The 21406-nt window shown below is 38.0% G+C and overlaps 1 protein-coding gene across 1 annotated transcript in view; it reads right to left on the reverse strand.

Annotated features, from left to right (window-relative positions):
• Window positions 1-3760: 3760 nt before the first annotated feature.
• Window positions 3761-21406, reverse strand: part of LOC127431974 (double-stranded RNA-specific editase B2-like) — a 181953-nt gene continuing 164307 nt past the window's right edge. The window contains exons 2-3 of the mRNA XM_051682678.1: window positions 11933-12019; window positions 3761-4984 (exon numbers count right to left, since the gene is read on the reverse strand). Of these exons, the coding sequence (XP_051538638.1) occupies window positions 3942-4984; window positions 11933-12019 (1130 nt within the window). The 3' untranslated portion in view covers window positions 3761-3941. The remainder of the gene's footprint in view (window positions 4985-11932; window positions 12020-21406) is intronic.

The raw sequence follows: 21406 nt of genomic DNA on the forward strand, positions 1-21406 counted from the left end.
GTTAATTTTTCATTTAAGAGGAGGTGGAGAAGTGTAGCCTGCAAGTTATTTTTCATATTTGCCTGGGGCATCACAAACTGCTGTGGCTGTTGCCCTTCCTATAGAATATTCCGTCTTTGCCTGAAATTCCTGCCACCCACCAGAGTCTCCCTGTCCTTCTTTTTTGGTACAAAGATGGCCCCTCTCTCTCTCTCTCTCTCTCTCTCTCTCTCTCTCTCTCTCTCTCTCAATCTTATTTGCTTTATTGCAACCCTAAAGGCTAAAATGTGTGATCATTTTTGCATTAGACCATGATATTTCTTACAAAAACATGGGCAAAAACATGTCAGGGTCACATTTCACAAGAATAAATAAATACATAAATGAATAAATAAAATATTATATTTTATAAATTTAAGTTTATTGTAAAACAGTTGAGATTTCTTTTTATTATTATTATTGTGATGTTATTTTTATGACAATAAAGCACATTTACCCACAAATTCTCATTGTCGTACTGTGAACCTTTCAGTAGTTCCCATTATTCTCAAAGGTGATTCTCATCAGATTATCATTACTGTAATACAGTATTTTAACAGTAACAGTAAAAAATTTCAATGAGTTAGAATTGTTACTATTACTATTGTTACTTTGACATTACTGTAAAATAATAATGAGAATTTGGGTGTGCTTAATTGTCATAAAAATAATGTCACAATGCAAAACATCTTAAAGCTCAAAACAATAGGCTTAATTTTGACTTAATTTTGAGCAAATTATTTTATTTGATTTTTTTCTGGGTGAAATATGACCAGGACATTGAAAGGTTTCATGAGAGTATATTCAATTATAATAAACAACACTTTTGCTGTTCTAGTTTAAAATGAGACTTTAAATCATTTACTGAAATATAAAAAAAATAATTTGTACAAATATCTACTGTGTCCCACAAGACTCCCCGAAGGTTTCCGTAACAATCCCATCTTCCATTGGTCGACAAAATGATAGTCCTGCCCCAAACTAAAACTATTGATTGAACTATTGTTGCTGCGTCGGGCTGGTCAGGATGCTCAAAATGTTTTGATAGCGCCATAGAGCCAGAGTGTTTACACTTTTCAGGCAAATCAACTCATGAATGCATTACTTATAGTTGTCTCTACATTTTAAGCTGGGATAGGAGAAGGTATTTTAACATAAAAAAAAAAGATATACACATTACCTCTAAAGGTATCATTAAATTACCATTACCAACTACAATTATGTTGTTACTGTTGTAACTAGTTGCTGCAATGAATGCTGTTAAAGGAAGCCACAGTTGCTTTAGAGAGAGAAAGAGAAAAATCGCACCAAGCAGTGTGACAGTGGCAGATTTGGCAGCATTTGCTATCAGCAGCGCCCTATGGCACAGGAAGACACCCTACGGACGCTGGTGTGAGCGCCATCCAACCCTCAGATCTGCACACTACTGAGAAATCATCACACACTCACAAAAACACACAGCACATACAGCACACACACACACACACACATGCACAACCACGTGTTTCACTGGCCAGATGATGTTGGCTGATTTTGTGATGGAAAAAGAGAAACATTTCTCATTTCGTGTGCATGTATCTGTCACAATTTCAGACTCAACAGCTAATGCAGCAGTCTGACTTTCAAGAATTTCCACAAGCAAGTGCATTTCTGGAACTAAACTGGTGAGGCAAATCCTCTTATTAATCCTTTTAAAGAGCGTAGCGAGCAGGAGAAAGGAGTAGTTTCTCTCCGGCAAACATATGCAGGTTGTTTGGCTGCTGTAGTTGGAGAGGAAAGACAACATTCTCCCTGTCGGCTTCATGCAGGAAGAGGGCTGAATACTAATACAGTGTGAGAAACACTCGCAGATACACACAACTACACAAATGAGAGCTGATGCTTACAGGCAGACACACATATTGATGAACACACTTGGGGAGAAGAAAACAACAACAAAACAAGTTGCAGAAATCATGCAATAAACTGACTAGCCACATTCAATTGTGAATGATTTTTAAAGAGCCCATATTATGCTCATATTAAAAAAATATAATTTTTTCTCATACTGTACATTGCTGCAGCAACTCCTTTCACCCATGTCTGAAACGCTCTGTTGTAGCTCCTGTCTCTTTGAAGCCCGCCTTTCCGAAAAGTCCAGTCTGCTCTTATTGGTCAGCTGGCCCAGTCTGTTGTGATTGGTCAACCGCTTAGAGCGTGTGTCGGAAATGTAATGCTCTTTACCATAGCCGAGTTTCAGCTCGGTTTTGTTTTCTGCTCTGATTTGGTCACACTATTACATAACATCTGTGATGATCCCGTCTGTATGAATGTAAGAGCTTTTTTAACTCTTGAAGAATACACAGAAAGCATCCAAGGCATATTAGTGTATATGAATGATATGTTTTCATTGTAGTCTGGTGGTGTGAATAAAGTCTGTGCTTTATGATCTTATGATGTGTTATTTATTGACTAACTTTAGTATATTCACATTAAATATATGCATTCTATATATTGACATTATAGTGTTTTTTTATTATTATTATTATAATGTGTTACAATCATCACATACATGTATAAAGGCTAGGTGTTATGAATCTAACATCGTCCTATGTGCATTTCCAGTTTAATTGTATCCGAATTGATGATAGTATAAATATAATAGACACGTGTACAGATAACTGACATGTCTGAATAAATGAGCAAAGACCCACAAGTGTTTTTATCCCTGTTCTCCCCCTTCAACGCCACTTGACTTGGGTGAAATTAAGCCGTGCCACTTGAAAGATAAAACTTTTTTGAAAGAAAATGTTGGCTCTGGTAAGTAAAGAGCAGTGTCACTTTTTCAAGATTTATAAAGAGAAAAAAAAATTTAGCCGACTTTTGCCGCATCCCACAGCACAGCACACTGAAGATAAATGGATTTCTGGTCACATACATGGCGGCACGGTCATTTTGTGACGTCACATGAAACAGTTCCTTTGGTGACAATAGTGCTACAGAAATTTCACCTTTAAATTTGAGAAAAAAATAAAATAATATAAATTAATTAATTAATACATAAAGAGCGAAAGGGTGTCTTCTTAGAAGGAGTGCCTAAAACTCCCTTAATCATGGAAAAATCACTGTAACAGCCTCGTTTGGCTTATTGCTTTCATAAAATGGTGGCAAAAGCAACATGATGAAAGACAGCAATTTTCAATAAACAGTTACATTTAATAATAATGATAATAAATCAGAATAAATTTTTCCACCAAGTAATAGTTCTATTGTAAGCTGTTTACGGTAGCCAAGTAACGTACCAAGTAAAGTACCATGTATGTATATAGTGCATGTATAAAATCATGTGTGTTGTAGACATTTTCACTCCATTTATAAGACAAACTTGGACCAGGGATCAAAAAAGACTATTTCCCCAGCCTGATTGCTATTTACGTATTTGACTAAATAACAGAGGAATGTGTTTGAGGATTGTTTGTCGATTTGCTCTGTGCTTTTTTCAATCTCCTTTGGGCAACAGATTGAATTAATGTTTAATGTGATACATGAGAAAACTAGAGATTGCACAAAATAATAATACTTTTGCAGTTTAGCTCTATTAATACATGAAAGTTGGAAAAAAAAGAAACCTCATTTGTTGGAGCATCGGCTTTCTCTCCAGAGTCAGAGGGTTCCCGAATGATAATTTGCCTCATTTACATCCTTTTACCGTTTGAATAGATCTGTGAATAGATTCTGTTTACCTTTGGGCCTTTTGCTTTCCTGAGTACACACACATGTGTGTGTTTACACTAGATATGCCACCCTGTCCTGCCCAAAGTAAATGTTAAAGCCAGTGTGCTAACACAAAACGGTTCCACCTTTCATTTGGCTATACAGCCTAACCTCTCTCCTATAATCTATCTGTACTGCCCCATGCCTCCCCAAACATTATCTCCTCCCTCTTAATTAAGTCTTGGCTGGCTGTTCATTATCCCAGCATTCCTGCTGCTCTGGTTATTAAGGTCCGCCGTATGGAACGAGTGGGCTGCCAACGGCTGAACTGGCACACTCACCTGGGGCAAATGAGGGCACTTTATCCTGCTGGGCCGGTGTCCCGCTCTCACCTCAGGTGCCAGTCTGATGTTGAAGAGAGCCTGCAGGGCGGACAAAGCTGCTTGCCTCTTTGCCTGCTTCTTGCTGCGACCCGAGCCTTCGAATATCCTTCCATCCACTCGCACAGCCATGACAAAGCTGTGTCGCGCCTGCTTGCCCTGGGCACGTTCTGACAGGCAGGCGTATCGCAGGCCGGGCCGCAGGTCATTGAGCAAGACAACAGGGCTGGGTTGGGGCGGCAGAGTTGGAGCGGGAGGTGGGGGTAGGCAGGGATCTCCTTGTCTGGCCTGTACAACCATCAAGTCCAAGGTGTGGCGTAGTCGGAGTGCGCTGGAAAGCAGCTCGCTCTCTGCAGAGCGGCAGCCGTCAGGCTCAAAGCCTTTGAATAGTGTATCCGGGAAATCGGCCTGATCCGAGGTGAAATCGGTGGCAGGGTTACTCAAGCTGCCCATGGCCAAGTGAGCTTGTGAGGCGTTGGGAAACTGGATAAAGGATTTGAGGGCCATCTCGGCCACTTTCATCTTAGCCTTCTTTTTTGTAGGCCCAGTACCCTCAAACGTGAATCCGTTGACCTCTACAGCGATGGAGAAAAGTGGTGCATGTACCGGTCCCGTCTGTGAGACCATCCGGTACTGCAGGCCCGGTCTAAGCTCGTTCAACTGAACCAGAGCGTTCTTTGGTGCATCGGACCATGTAAGTTTCTTGCAGCACAGCCGCAATTTGCACAAGTGTCCGTTATTGTCCTCCTCTAATGGACGTTTTCGCTTGAGGCCAGACGCCCTGTCCCTGGGTGAATCAGACAGGAAGAGTGTTTGGCAGTCTGACGGTACAATGGCACAATCTTCGAGATTTCCCGTGTTTCGGTTCTCCTTGACTTCAGCACTGCTGGTGCCTAAGAGAGTTTGAAACAGTTGTGTATTATTACAATGGAACTAATTTTGCAAAAACAAAACACAATGGGGGGAATTTACTAAGAATGATTAACACTATCTGATAGCTTTGTATTTTTGCACATGCTGTCTGCATTATTTTATCATCTGGTTTACTAAAGGAACTATTCAAATCCTGTAATGACACAAATGCACCCACAACATTATTGATAAAGGCAATTTACATGGCACAATCACACACGTAGGCAGTTCTATAAAATGCCAAAAGTGTTCTCGACTATAATGCACACATGGGTAAATGTGATAATAACACTCTTTTATTTGATCATCATTTAATGACTAACTGCTCCCATGCTCAATAGAAAATCTCTCTTAAATAAAATTCTATTTGCCCACAACTTAGCAGCAAACTTTGCGGTACTTGTGACAGGGAATTGCGCTAATTTTGTGAACAAGGCGTGTTCTATTTTGCACAGAAAGAAAGTGTGTTTGTGCCGAAAAGAATGACAATTAATTAATTTAAATAATATTGGCACAGCACTATTCCATGCATTTACCACCTGGTTAAACAGGATTGCTGGTGGTAAGTGTATAAGAAGCAGGTTTTTGTAAGGGGTGTTCGATTTAGAGTTTTTTGGAGTTGACTCCGATTTCCGACTCCAGCCGTTCGACTCCATTTATTTTTAATCAGGAGAGTGTCAAAATTCATGGCCGTCACCAGGGGTGGCCATTAGTGGGCAGTGCCTTCCCAAGTGACATATTTTAACCCCTTAAAAATGCTTGTCAGGCATGAGTGGAAAATCAATGGAATTAGTTTCATCATTAATTCTCACTCTTATATAGCTCGCTTAATCCACTTCTTACTGTGTCCAATTGCTGCTCCGTGATAAAGTTGAAGTTTTTCTTTAACTGCTGGCCAGTTTCTCCTATCCAAATCCAAACTGTAAAGCCCAAAGTATGCTTCAGTCAGACGCGGATGCTCAGGACATGTGATGCAAATTTCCTCATCAGCAGAGTGCTCGAGAAATGAACACCCACAGCCCGATTTTTCTAACTGTGCGTCTTTGAACGTGAAAAATACATATGCGCCTAGAATTATTTGCACTAATTTGTGGGACCACAAGGTGGCAACACACATTTGAGCTGTTGCTGTCACAAAGCAGCGCTAAAAGAAGATGTAAATCGCCGCTAAACAATAGGAGATGAATGTGAAAACAACAACAGTGGATGTGCAAGTCAAGAGCATGTGAGTGAGAAGGTCTGGAGATAATTGCATTTATTTAACTCAAGTCTGAAGGACTATAAAGAAATCTTTGTGTTTAAACTCCTGAGGAGAAATAGTCCAGTATCACATAGCAGTCATAGTGCCAACCGCCTGTGAATGCATGCACAGTAAATTTAAGTAGACTTGACAGGCTCGTGTTCGACTGTTTGCAGGCGCTAAGCGTTAACATCAAAACCGAAGTAAACTTTGGGCTTTAGTGGAACGGGAGAAGCTGACTCTAGATAGCTTCCATGCCGATGGAAAAACAAATCATGCATATTTACCAGTAGCGGTTTTAACCACCATGCAAACCACACAATTGCATGGGGCCCCACCCCGTTAGGAAAGCTCCGCAATTACCACTGGAGGGGTAACATGTTGTTCTTGGTACACACGTGAATACGCTGTTGTCAGCGCTCTCAGAACGGTTCACATTAGAGGTCAGCTGGGTTCAGGTCAGTTTTTCAAGTAGGATCTTGGGTTGGGGTTTGTAATTTATGAAAAAATATACAGGCCTTCTGAACTTATTTCGCCCACGTGCTCTCACTCACAGATACATGCGAATGAGGGACTGTTCACAACGAACGTATTTTTGCATGCATCTGCTCTGTTTTTCCATTATTTTCCTATGTAAATGCGCTGGACGAATGTCCTTGGCTGTTGCACCGTGACAGTTTCTTCAGTGTCTCATGCAGGACCGGCACATTTTTAGACACTGTGTCAAGTTAAAAAGAACATCAGGTCTCAAAAATGCATGTCGAGACACCTGCGTTCTGTTTCATTCGTTGCGCTGCATCTAGATTGTTTTTAGCACTGGTGTCACAAAAATTTAATGTTCTGAACAAGTTCAGGTTGCAAAAAGGTGACTGTTACATTGTTTAACATTATTCCAGATTGTTCTGCACCAAGCAAATTTTCAGCGCTTGATAAACGGCAATGTTTTTTTCCCCTTCTGCTCTAGAGTGCTGAGGGGCTGCCATGCCATATGCATGTTTACTGTTACAATACTGTTACGAATGTTGCCTACGATGCTTACAAAAAATACAGCCGTCTGCAACATGGTGAACAATACACTGCAGCCTCCAGGTGAAAATGTAAATAAGACAGAAATATATTACTATTGTATACAACAAATCTTCAAAGTTATAAAAAATAATACTGTATCATATTATACTGACAAACTAGACAACGATAAATAATTGTTGGGTTATAATATTAATAAATAACAACTGAATTCCAAAATGTTAGTGAGTGAAGTAGTAGGTTTCGCACACCCTGTTCATTAAAAAAAAAGGGGGGAAAAGTGTTTTGTAAAAATATATATATTGCTTTTTTTCACTGTATTGTGGAAAAACTGGAAAACATACATTAATTATCTTTAACTAGATTTTTATTTCATTAAACGTTTTGAATGTACTTGGCAACAATCGCTGATAGGATGAATTTAAAATTATGATTTAAAATCAATTGTATGTCATTTTTTAAGCAAACATTTTTGAAATGGGGCCACAGGTTGGTTGGTTGCTTGGGGCCTCAGAAATCGTAAATCCACCCCTGCGATTCAGTTCAATAATTATCACTAGGCATACTATGGAGACGTACTCAAATAAGAAAATTATTAATTTGGACCGATTTGTTTTTAAACGGAATGTACAGTATGGTACGTGAACATTTCAAAATGGCAGCTTTTTTAAATCGACCTCAATGGATTAAATAGCAGTGGGTTTAATTAAGATATTTTGGTGTGATTATTGCTTTGAAAAATATCACTAGTTTACCTGTACTTTTTAGATATATAGTATTTATAGTGGTAATAGTGTTTCCTATTCCATATGTTCTGGCGATGTGAAGATTGCAGTCTTTATCGTGCACTAAATGTAGTTTTTATTTTCTCTTAAGAGTTTTTAAAATGTGTGACATGAAGACAAAAACTTCTGCTATTATAAAAGCGCACTTTTAGTATGACCATTCAAATTAGTCTAATTTAGAGACATTGCGTAACTTTACCTCAAAATGGCCGATAACAATGTCATTCCCTAGTTGCTGCTTATATCCAATTTTAAGAGGGAAAATAACAAGAAACAGGTTGGGTCGAAAATAATTTATTTAATTTTCAAACAGAAACTAGACAAATTGGAAGGACCCACTTCCCCAACCACTGCCCCATGCAGTGATGTTATATTACACAAAGGTTTGAAAGTTTTTAAATCTGTCACACCCCCTCTCTCTTTTGCATGCACGTACATTATCTCTCACTCAAATGCACATGATGAATGAGTGTCCCACCAACCAACAGGTGTTTGTAGAGGATGTGATTGGTTCATAAGAACGATAATTAATTGATTTGAGCCAACAAAAGAATAGATTCCTGTATTAGAGTCGAGGAATCAATTCTTTTGGAAAAGACTCCCCATCACTAATTTTTGTGCTGGAATATCGTACGTTAATTTGCAGCATATTTTTGGCTGAATTCACAGCAATGAATGCTACAGAAACTCTATGCTGTTATCACACATAATCAGATAGAAAGACTTGCAGTTCTAACACAATAATGTATTAAATAAATTCTCTCCCCATTGCCCAAAGCAGCTGCTCCTAAAAGTTTCCTGTGAGACAGGCCGTCTTACTGAACTGTTGCAAAATCCGAGGACAAATCCTCTAAAATGGGGCATTATCTGGCAAATCGCTCTGTAATTTCCTACAAAATTGACTTGGAGTCCATACTTAAAGAAGGTACAAGTCACCTCACCCATGTACAATGCAAAGCAGACGCTCTTTTAAAATGCAGGCGAGCAGACGGTTATGAGATTTCAGCATGTGAAAGTCTGATCACACATTAAAGCCTATTTCACACTCCAACTGTGTTGTGATGGAACCAAATTATTTTTTTTATTTTATTTTTTTCAGAATATAAACACATGGATGCCAGCCTAAACTGTGAATTAAAAATGATTGGAAATTGCATCAGTATTGCCTTTTTAGCTCTTTTAGTAACACTGTAAATGGGTCAGTTACGTGATGTTTTTTTTATTTTATTTTTTTATCATTAAACATGCAATTCATACAGAAAATAAACCTCTTGTCCATGATTAACCTGTTTTCAGCTTCTGAATTAAATTCACTATGAAATTTGACCTTATTTACTTTCCAACTACACATTCCTGGTGTTATTGTAAACGATTCATTGTTACATATCATTACACATTAATAATTTATTATTTTATCAAAATATAATAAATTGCTGTGAAAAACAACTTTCCTTTTTTGCTGACGCCAACAGTCCCTCTTATTTTTCAGCCAGTCCCCTCCAACATCCGGCTGTTTTTTTACAATCCAATCAATTCCTGGTAGATAAAATTATGTTCCATCTGACATTAAAATATATTAAGTATTATATTAAGTTAAACATTACACTCTAATTTTTGTTGAATATGATATAAAGATTTTTCAAAAACATATGAAACCAACATGGATACAAACATTACATTTAAAGAAACATGCATTTGGCAGATTTTATTTTAAAGTATAATAAAAATAAATAAAAATACTAAAATATTCATAACTTATTACAAATATATAACTTATTATAATATATACTAATACTTATAACACTGTTAATATAATGTATATACTGTATATACTGCATCAAAAAATAATGTCCCCAGAACGTAATAAGGAATATTCCTACCATTACAGCAATTCAAGCTTGAGTTTCCAGCAGGGGGCAGTAAGTGAAACTCCAGCTGTATAGGCAACACACAACTGTACAGACAACAAACCACACTTAGGCTTGCTTGGCACTAGCGACAGTGCAAGATGAGAATGCATTCTTGCAGTCAAACACAGCTACACGGAGAGCTATTCCTAATGCAGGGATCTTGGGCCGTTTTTCTAAGTTTTAAAATATATTTAACTTGACACAGCGACCTAAAAACGCTGTGATATGACACGACACAACCAAAGTCAGACACTCCATAAGTGTCCTTTTAACGCAGGTGTACATTGATGTGTCCTTAGAAAAACCCTTATAATAAGTCTACCTCAGTCAGACTGACAAATTCAATTGCAAAATGGATTGCTGTGAACTGTAGGCCAATAATTGGCTTATGTTCAATAATATGGATATATATGGCCGGTGCCTGGGTAGCTCAGCGAGTGAAGACACTGACTACCACACCTGGAGTCGTGAGTTTGAATCCAGGGCATGCTGAGTGACTCCAGCCAGGTCTCCTAAGCAACCACATTGACCCGGTTGCTAGGGAGGGTAGAGTCACATGGGGTAACCTCCTCGTGGTCGCTATAATGTGGTTCGCTCTCGGTGGGGTGTGTGGTCAGCTGTGTGTGGATGCCACGGGGAATAACGTGAAGCCTCCACACGCACTACGTCTCCGTGGTAACGCGCTCACTGGGCCACGTGATAAGATGCGTGGATTGACGGTCTCAAACGCAGAGGCAACTGAGATTCGTCCTTCGCCACCCAGATTGAGGCGAGTCACCATGCAACCACGAGGACTTAGAGCACATTGGGAATTGGGCATTCCAAATTGGGGATAAAAAATAAATAAATAATAATAATATGGATATAAACAATATATCACCTTCTAAAGCCACTTTTTGTATTGTCTTATCAATGCAGTAAATTTTAATTATATGAATGATTATATTTATAATTAGGGCTGTCGATTTAACCTGTTAATTCAGTGAGAAAAAAATTTACACAATTAATCATGTCCCCGTAATAAGGAATTTTCCTACCAACGGAGCAATTTAAACTTGAAGTACCACCTGTTTTCTCCAGGGGCAGTAATGAAAACTCCAAATGTATAGGCAACGTGCAGCTTATACAGAGAACAAACCACACTCACCGACAGCACAAAATAAGAATGTGTTCTTGTGCTCAAACACAGTTTGATGGAGCGCAAATTCGAACACAGTGATCTCAAGAAGTGTTTTTTTAATTTTAGGTAACTACGTTTAACATGACACAGCTAAACTGCATGTTTATGATGCAACGCAACCAAAGTGAGGCACTCCAAAAGCATCCGTCTGACGCATGTGTACATTAACTTGTCCTTAGAAAAGCCCTTATAATAAGTCTACCTCGGACAGATTGACAAATTCAATTGCAAAATGGATTGTTGTGAACTGTGGGCCAATAATAAGCTTATGTTCAATAATGTATTGCAATTTAATTACTATTAAATTGAATTATTATTTTTTTATAATATGTATAATTTATGTAAAATTATTTAAATATAAATATTTATAATGATTTAATAATTATATATTAAAATATTATTATTTGAGGGGCTTTCTCAGCAAATATTTACATATGCGATTAATTGCAACTAATTTGATTAGGAATTGGAATCGACTGACAGCCCTATTATAATATATATATTTTTTATAAATATTTAATCATTATATTGAATTATTGTTAAGGGCTTTTCTCAACATATATTTACATATGCGATTAATTGTGATTTATTCAATTAATTATTCACCATAGCATTTAATTCATTCGATTAAACATGTTAATCGATTGACAGACTGACATTTACATATTTACACAAAATAATGTCATATATAAAACAATATTTTTCTTTTTCCATCATCTTGGACACCCTGTGATTGACCCACTGCTGTCTAGATACTGTAGGCAAGATAAACTTAAGCGCATACTTACTCGATGTGTCCTCGTCTTCTGTGCTATTGGCTGCTGGGCTCATGTACTTGAAGGGGGCGATCAGTGCAGACAACATGTTCATCTTCTCTGAAAGGTAAAAAGGAAAAGAAACCACGTGTAAATTCAGCACATACTAGTTTTCATATCATACACGAACTTGGTGGTTCTTTCTCATCATGGTTTGAGAATACTGATAAACCAAACAGTCTTCACAGCCAAGTATCCTCTATATCCAAGTGTGTGAGTATGTGTGTGTGTGTGTATGTGTGTGTGTGTGTGTGTGTGTGTGTGTGTGTTGTTAACACTGCAGACTCCTATTAAGGACTCTGTCGGGCTCAACCCAGACTGTGAAGAATTGACAAAGCTGCCTGGTCCCATAATTACATCCCACCTTTCCCAGCATCCCCTAATGATCAATAATTTTAATGGGCTGACAAAAGGAAAAGAGGATGAAAAGGGTTATATGTGTAGAGAAGAGGTACTGAAGAGAGAGTGAGAGTGAATTTGGGGTACTCTCGCACGAGGCCATATGAACAGTCCCAAAGGCGTAATGATTCAGAGTGGGACATGTGACTGCTTTTGGAAATCTGATTATTTCAGACAGGATAATAACAAACTCAAATTCTGATTAAACTATTTTGCATTCTGACCTAGTTATGAGGCTTTTGAAATCCAATTAGAATGGCTCTTCCAAACACAAAAACTATTTAGAGAACACTTTATATGAATGCATTATTGTAGACCTGACCATGATCTTGAACATACCCTACTAAAACTGAAAATACCATTGATGCATTATTCATTATGAATCTTAATGCAGTGTTCTGCAAAAAAAAAAAAAAAAGATAAAAGTTTCACTGCTAAAATTAAATGCAAAAAATAGTCATCACACGGTTCCCTAATCGGTTCTCATCAGTGTTTTCCTGTATATGTGCATGGGCATGTACACTGCCTGGCAAAATAAAAAATAAAAAAGTCACTGTTTGGATTTAAATAAGAAGATACTTAAGAGCCTATGATTGGATCATTATTGCAGTGATTAATATGTTTCAGCTGGCAACAATTTTTTTTAACCCTAACTGATGCAGTGTGTAGCTTCTCATTTCTTAAACAACCATGTAGGAAGATGTATCCAGTGGTCGTGGAAAAGATGTTAATGTTTCAGAAGGGGCAAATTATTGGCCTGCATCAAGCAAAGAAAACAACTGAGGAGATTGCTGAAATCACTGGAATTGGGTTAAGAACTGTTCAACTCATTATTAAAACCTGGAAGGATAGTGGTGAACCGTCAGCTTCATGAAAGAAAAAAATCTTGAATGATCGTGATCGGAGATCACTCAAATGCTTGGTGAAGTCACATCCTAAAAAAATCGTCAGTAGAACTCACGGCTATGTTTAATAGTGAAAGTAAGAGCATATCCACATGCACAATGTGACGAGAACTTACAGGATTGGGACTAAACAGCTGTGTGGCCACAAGAAACCCACTTGATAGTGTGGCTAATCGAAAAAAAAAAAATACTTCAATATGCTAGGGAGCATACAAATTGGACTGTGGAGCAACGGAAAAAGGTCATGATGTCTGATGAGTCCAGATTTACCCTGTCCCAAAGCGATGGGCACATCAGGGTAAGAAGGGAAGCGCATGAAGCGATGCACCCGTCATGCATAGTGCCCACTGTACAAGCCTCTGGAGGCACTGTTATGATCTGGGGTTGCTTCAATTGGTCAGGTCTAGGCTCAGCAATGTTATGCGGCCACGATACATCGGGCTTAAATTGTGAAAGAGTGGTTCAGGGACCGTGAGGAATCATTTTCACACATGATTTGGCCACCAAAGAGTCCTGACCTTAACCCCATTGAAAGTCTTTGGGATGTGCTGGTGAAGACTTTACGGACTGGTTCGACTCTCCCGTTATCAATACAAGATGTCGGCCAAAAATGAATGCAATTCTGGGTAGAAATAAATGTTGTGACATTGCATAAGCTTGTCAAAACAACGCCATGACAAATGTGTGCCGTAATCAAAGCTAAAGGCGGTCCAATGAAATTTTTGGCCAGGCAGTATATGTTCTAGTATACACTAATTGAAAAGACAAAAGGGCAGGGCAGCATCCCTTGCTGAGAAAACAAGCTTAAACCAGCATAAGCTGGTTTGCTGGTCTTAGCAGTTCTCCCAGCCCAGTCAGACTGGTCTGTTGGGTGGTTTTAGGACACTTTTCAGGTGTTCAGACTGAGAGACCAGAAAACCAGCTGGTGTTTAATTCAGAAGGGTGGTAACTTCATGAAGGTGCAGTCCACCAAATCTCTCGTCATGTGAGAGTCTAAGTCACGTGTCGGACACTACTGCCCCAATGCTGAGCAAAAACACAATCTAAAACAGTTTCACCTGTCAGCCAGCCATACACAATCCTTCTTGCTTGACTGAAACGTGACTAAGCTTTGGCAGCAGGGAATTTTGACAACTCGTAATGTGTTGAGTGAGATAAGGAGCAGAAATCCAATTATTTTGCTTTCCCAAGCATTGGTCAAGACACCCTCTCTCTCCTCCATCAGAAGGGTGTAGGATTTATAGGTCATATATAGCACAACCAAAGTGTGAATGTCAGCACATAGCAGGGGAGATACGCTAACTCCATTGTACACTTCCTGCGTGTCACTTACTGAATGATGGCTGGAGAGAAGAGGGCATGAATAAGAGATGGGTGGTGCTATCACTGTCATCAACCAATCACAAAAATTGCTGAGACAGATTTTGTGCAATGATGTGGAGGTCTCTCAAAGTTCAGTGGTATCTAACAAGCTCAGTGCTTTCCCATCAGTACGCAGCCATTGAAGGTTATATGGTTGACGTAACACCAAGCATCATCGGGAGGCCTAGAGGAAATAAAATGGAAAGTTTGTCTCATCTCACAAATGAGAGAGAGAGTATATTGTGCAGGTAACAGAGCTCAGTATACTACAAGTCTACTAAAGTGACTAGGTTTGTTGGTGATTTTGGTGCTGAGTTAAAGTGGACAAAGTCAATCTAACATAAATACAACTTTGATGTCAATAGATTGTGGCCACCAGAAAACATATGTACAAATATGAAATTTTCACACACACACACACACACACACACACACATAAATATACCATGGTATTAACAAGTCTTTAGGACATGCTCCATCATAATTCCAATGCTTTGGACATGCTCCACTGTAAAATAGGGCTGCAACTAAATTATTATATTATTCAGTGATCATTGCAACGATTAATCTTTAGCTCTGAACCGATTATTCAGCTTGTGCCCAGACTTAAAAGGTTGTATTAAATGTGCTTACTAACAATAAAGAGGACAAAATCATCTTTTAAAAATACATTTAAATGACATTCACTGAATTAAATGGATTTTTTTAATTTATTTTTTTATTAAGTTTAAGTAAAGAAATTCACTGCAGAAAATCCTATTGTTATCAAGTGTTGTTGTCTTGTTTTCCATTTAAAATTGTCTAAAAATACTTAAAACAAGATACATTTACTTGAGAAGCAACATATAAGATATTTAGACTTGCTTTAAGAGAATGTATCTTAAATTTAAGTGTCCTAATATATATATATATATATATATATATATATATATATATATATATATATATATATACACACACACACACACACACACACACACACACAGTTGTGCTCAAAAGTTTGCATACCCTTGGAGAATTGCTAATATACGTACCATTTTTAAAGAAAACATGAGTGAGCTGGCAAAACACATTTCTTTTATTTCTTATGGGATTCATATTCAACTGTAGGTTATAACAGAATGGCAAAATCATAAAACAAAACATGGCAACAAAAAAAAAAATGAAATGACCCCTGTTCAAAAGTCTGCATACCCTTAGTTCTTAATACTGTGTATTGCCCCCTTTAGCATCAATGACAGTGTGCAGTCTTTTGTAATAGTTCAATACTGCAAATTCTTGCAGGTGGTATAGCTGCCCATTCGTCTTGGCAAAATGCCTCCAGGTCATGCAAAGTCTTTGGTCGTCTTGCATGAACCGCACGTTTGAGATCTCCCCAGAGTGGCTCGATGATATTAAGGTCAGGAGACTGTGATGGCCACTCCAGAACCTTCAACTTTTACTGCTGTAACCACTGGAGGGTCAACTTGGCCTTGTGCTTAGGGTCATTGTCATGCTGGAAAGTCCAACAGCGTTCCATGCGCAGCTTTCATGCAGAAGAATGCAAATTCTCTGCCAGTATTTTCTGATAACATGCTGCATTCATCTTGCCATCAATTTTCACAAGATTCCCTGTGCCTTTAGAGCTCACACACCCCCAAAACATCGGTGAGCCACCACCATGCTTCACAGTGGGGATGGTATTCTTTTCGCTATAGGCCTTGTTGACCCCTCTCCAAACATAGCGCTTTTTCTTGTGACCATAAAGCTCTATTTTGGTCTCATCACTCCAATTTACAGTGTGCCAGAAGCTGTGAGGTGTGTCAAGGTGTTGTCAGGCATATTGTAACTGTTTTTTCTTTGTGGCATTGGCGCAGTAAAGGCTTCTTTCTGGCAATTCGACCATGCAGCTAATTTTTGTTCATGTATTGTCGTATTGTGCTCCTTGAAACAACCACACCGTCTTTTTCCAGAGCAGCCTGTATTTCTCCTGAGGTTACCTATGCTGAAATATTTCTTGGTCTACCTGACCTTGGCTTGGTATAAAGAGATCCCCAAATTTTCCACTTCTTAATAAGTGATTGAACAGTACTGACTGGCATTTTCAAGGCATTGGATATCTTTTTATATCCTTTTCCATCTTTATAAAGTTCCAGTACCTTGTTACGCAGGTCTTTTGACAGTTCTTTTCTGCTCCCCATGGCTCAGTATCTAGCCTGCTCAGTGCATCCACGTGAGAGCTAACAAACTCATTGACTATTTATACACAGACACTAATTGCAATTTAAAAAGCCACAGGTGTGGGAAATTAACCTTTAATTGCCACTTAAACCTGTGTGTGTCACCTTGTGTGTCTGTAACAAGGCCAAACATTCAAGGGTATGTACACTTTTGATCAGGGCCATTTGGGTGATTTCTGTTATCATTATGATTGAAAAAGGAGCCAAACAACTATGTGATAATAAATGGCTTCATATGATCACTATCCTTAAATTTTTGCACGATCAGTCATATTTTCAAAATTTCTGCCAGAGTATGCAAACTTTTGAGCACAACTGTATATATATCAATCAGTAAATGACAATGCTTTCATAAAGATTTTGTTTTAGTTTTTGTTAACAATAATAATAATAATAATAATAATAATAATGTGTTGTATAATTGTATACCACCAACAAAACGATCACAAATATATTGTGAATATTCTATATATCACCAGCTCTACATGAGGCAGAAGAAAAAAAAAAGAGAAACGGCATACAATTCAGAGGAGATTAGAGGGGCTTCAGCCCACCCTCCCTAGCTATCAGAAGCGAGGAGAGGTAATGAGCCAATCACAGCGACCCGCGACTTCTCATAACCGTCAGGTCAGATGAGACACTAGAGTGTCTATTCAAAAAGGCAGTGGGGAAATCATTGACTCTCCCTCTCTGTCTCTCTCTCTTCCCCCGCTCTTTCAATCACTCACTCTGTCTGGGAGACCACCGATTAAACACTGGTGAAGTGGCAAATGAGGGAGGCTGCATTGTCTCGCCACTGTGCATGGAATTGTATTTCTATCAGATCGCTCAGCTGGAGCTTGGCAGTGTGTTTGCTAACCATCTGTGTGTGAGTATCAATGTACAGTATATGTATATGTGAGTGCAAAAGTACACAAAAAAGGTTGGTTTAGATTATTTTCCCCACCCACATAGCCTCTGTGACATCAACTGAGAAGGAAAGTCATTTCAGAGGAGGAGCAAGTTACATTTCGATGAAAGATTAGATTTTGAAATATGTGCTCTGATGAATCGTGCACAACTAAATCATGAACATGTATTAAGGGAAACAATAGGGTCAGCACACCAACACAGCTGTGTGAAATCGAGAGAATTGTGTGTTCCAGGATCTGGCTGCGTGAGCAGACGGAGTAATATTTAGCACCTGATTAGCGCCAACAGAAGACATAGTGCACTGGCCATCTGCTTTACATGTGTTACTCTGTTTCATGCCAAGGACAGAGGTTTAGTATACTTGCTGTTGCTTACACCACTGTCCGCAGGCACAAATCCTAATCACCCGCCCACTACAGCTGTGAACACACCCAACCCATCCAACACACAATTAAATTAACATAATGAGATCAGCTTTTGTGCTTATTAGAATTATGTTTCACAATGGAAAATGAGGAAATTGGTGGAATTTAAACTCTGATTGATCTGGGACTGGTTGGGCGAAAGTTAGAGGTCGTTTGAGGTTATTACAGGGCAGATTCTAAAACTATACAAACATCAAGTAAAGAATATTCTGTACATAAGCCAGAGGTGTGTATATACAGTATACATATATATATATATATTATTGGTAAATAATAAACAAATGATAACAAATGCTGAAATATTAAATGCAATGGACCAACATTTCCTGAGTAATCCAATAATTTGTAAATGGGAGTCAAAATGTCAATTTTCGTCTATGATTTTGGAGCAAAACTACAAGTAAAAAAAATTTATCTACGTTCTCTACTTCTGTGACTTCCCTATGTAATTTGGGGGCTCATCAATTCATGATCGCCTCAACAGCTCAAAAACATCAACACCTACTTTTACATCAACGCATCCTTGGCCCCGCCCACTGGTGCTTCAGTTCGTAAACTGAGAGAGAAGGACAAGCAAGGCCTACTCTGGCCTAACTATTCCTGAACACCAAAGGGGACCCATCTGGACTATTTTCAATTATTTTTGTATTTAAACATGCACAGACAGATGTCTTTGACTGTTTGATACATATCTCAGGCCACTTTTAAAAGACACGATGTCAAGCTACAACTCTAAAAATGAGAATCCATTCTCTGCCATCTGCGCTATTTTTAATTGTTGGTGTAAGAAAACATACGCTGGATGGACATCTTTGACTTAGATGTGTTTCCGGCAATGTACATTTCAGTGTGGAATGATACTGGAAACTGGATGTGTGTTCGTCTAGCTTACACTGTGCTTTGGACTATGTATGTGCATCATGTCAATGTGTCTTCAGCGTATTTTAGCGTGGATTGAATGTTTTTCAACTATCAGTGTGAATTGCTTGTAAACCAGTTATAAAACTATTCAAGCTTTGCAAAGGAACTGTTATTGAAGGATGGGACAGTTAAAAGACTGTTTTAAAGCAAATAAACATTACTAACATTATCAGTAGACTTTAGGGAAGATAATAAAACTATAAAAAAGAGCATTTCATGACTTCTTTAACAACACAAAGGTCTGAAGTTCAAATAATGTTGAAACTAGAAATGTCACTCAAATTATGACAATGAAAAGGGAAATTATATTTTTGATGCAAGATACCTTATAACATTATTATAACATTATAGGGGGACTTTTGGGAAAATAATAAAATGTTAAAACTAAAACGTGTAGGATATGGAACTTTTAACTGTAGATGTCCGCATAAGCATGCACTTATGACCAATATTACAAGAACAGGGTTGACAAGGATTAGCTGTGATTTGGGTCTTTTTAATTTAATAAAAAAAAAAAAAAAATCAGAAACAATATTGTTGTTAAACTTCAAGGTCGACATCCGCACTACTTCATGATAGGAGATGAGATGCCACATGGCATACAATAATGTAACTCCAAGAACACCCTTGTTTATAAATACTTTACGTATCCTCTTTGCTGTCAAAATCTCTTTGTGGCACACAGTTAGCTCACAACCTCAGCGAAAACACTCATGTACACCTCAGCCTCACATTTACTGTATACCACTCTACCAGGAAAAACCCATTTGCTGGATTTATTGTAAAAGTCTTTTGGTGTAATATCTCCACGGCAGCAGGTTAATGGAGGAATAAATAAATGTTAGGTTGTGTCACTCTGCATTAGCACCTGATTGGGACAGTGTCTTCGTGGGTGTATTTTCTTTAACTCCAACTCCTGAAAAGCTAAAAAAAAGACCTTAACGGTAATGACTGCGTGTACTCTGTATGCTTTTCTCTTACTGTTAATTAGTGTTGTTTGCCAAGGGAAGCATCACTAACACAATTTCTCAGACTTAAATACAGCCAAATTATACATGGGTTCCTTACTTAATACTGAATGGTCGACTAATAGCTCAAACAACGGACCGACTAGACGATAATCAAAATTGGTAGTTTCTCACAACCCTGCCTTTTACCTGCAAATTCTGTATTACAGAGTGAAACAATAGTCATGTCAGACACAACTATTCTTCAGTAAGCATGTCTTCCTTTAAAAAAAAAAAAAAGAGTGTTAACAATATATCATAACATTAAATCGTAATATTTACAGAATTGCAATACTTTAAAAAATTGCAATACATATCAAATCGGCAGATAAATATCGTTGTAATATCTAATTGGGTGGTCTGTGGCAATTCTCACATGTTGTTCAGAAAATGTAAAAATCTAGTTATGGGTGATTCTTCCTTTAAGGATGTTTTTGATTGCTTGAAATCTTGAAAAACTGAAACTTATTGAAATGATGTTTCATCTGTTAAAGAGCACCTATTATGGTTTTTAAATGTGCCTAATTTTGTTTTAAAGGTCTCATACAATAGATTTACATGCATCCAAGGTCAAAAAACACATAATTTAAATTGCAGCATTACCTTTTTTAGCATTGATCCGTTCTAAAGGATTCATTCTAAACTCCTCCTTTCAGAGAGATTACTCTGCTCTGATTGGTCAGATGTCCCAGTCTGTTGTGATTGGTCTACCACTTAGTGTAGTGTTTGAAGGTGGGTCAAAGCTGTTCGCAAGCAGCCAATGAAGACCAGAGGCGGGTTTTTTGTTACCAAATTACGTAGGTTAGTACAGGAAGTAAGTCTGGAATTACTAACGACTCGTTTCAGGTGTTCAGAATCGGTTCTTTCTTTTGGGTGTCAATAACAATAACAATAATTTTTGAAACTTTGCAGACTTTTTTACATTCACAAACAGCTATATAACACACTACATGAAAGATAATATTTGAAAAACCATAATAGGTGCTCTTTAAACAATTTATCACATGTCCTGGAATAAAGATGGATCATGGCCTTTATCAACCTTTGATTTGGTATGTTTGTGTGACGATAATGACTTTTTTTTTACTTTTTGAGAAAAAGCTGAACCTTTGAGTTTGATAACATTACAAATTAGTTAACCTCGTGCGATTCCGCATCCACATTCGTGGACGTTGTATTTTGGCTTCGCTATACACAATGCATAATTGAAATTGATTTAAACTTACTGAATACTGTTCACAACACTCTAAACTGTCATTTAAGTGTTAAACTTCTGCCACACCGAGTCACGTGACAC

Source organism: Myxocyprinus asiaticus, chromosome 41 (genome assembly GCF_019703515.2).
Source record: "Myxocyprinus asiaticus isolate MX2 ecotype Aquarium Trade chromosome 41, UBuf_Myxa_2, whole genome shotgun sequence".
Taxonomy (NCBI): domain Eukaryota; kingdom Metazoa; phylum Chordata; class Actinopteri; order Cypriniformes; family Catostomidae; genus Myxocyprinus; species Myxocyprinus asiaticus.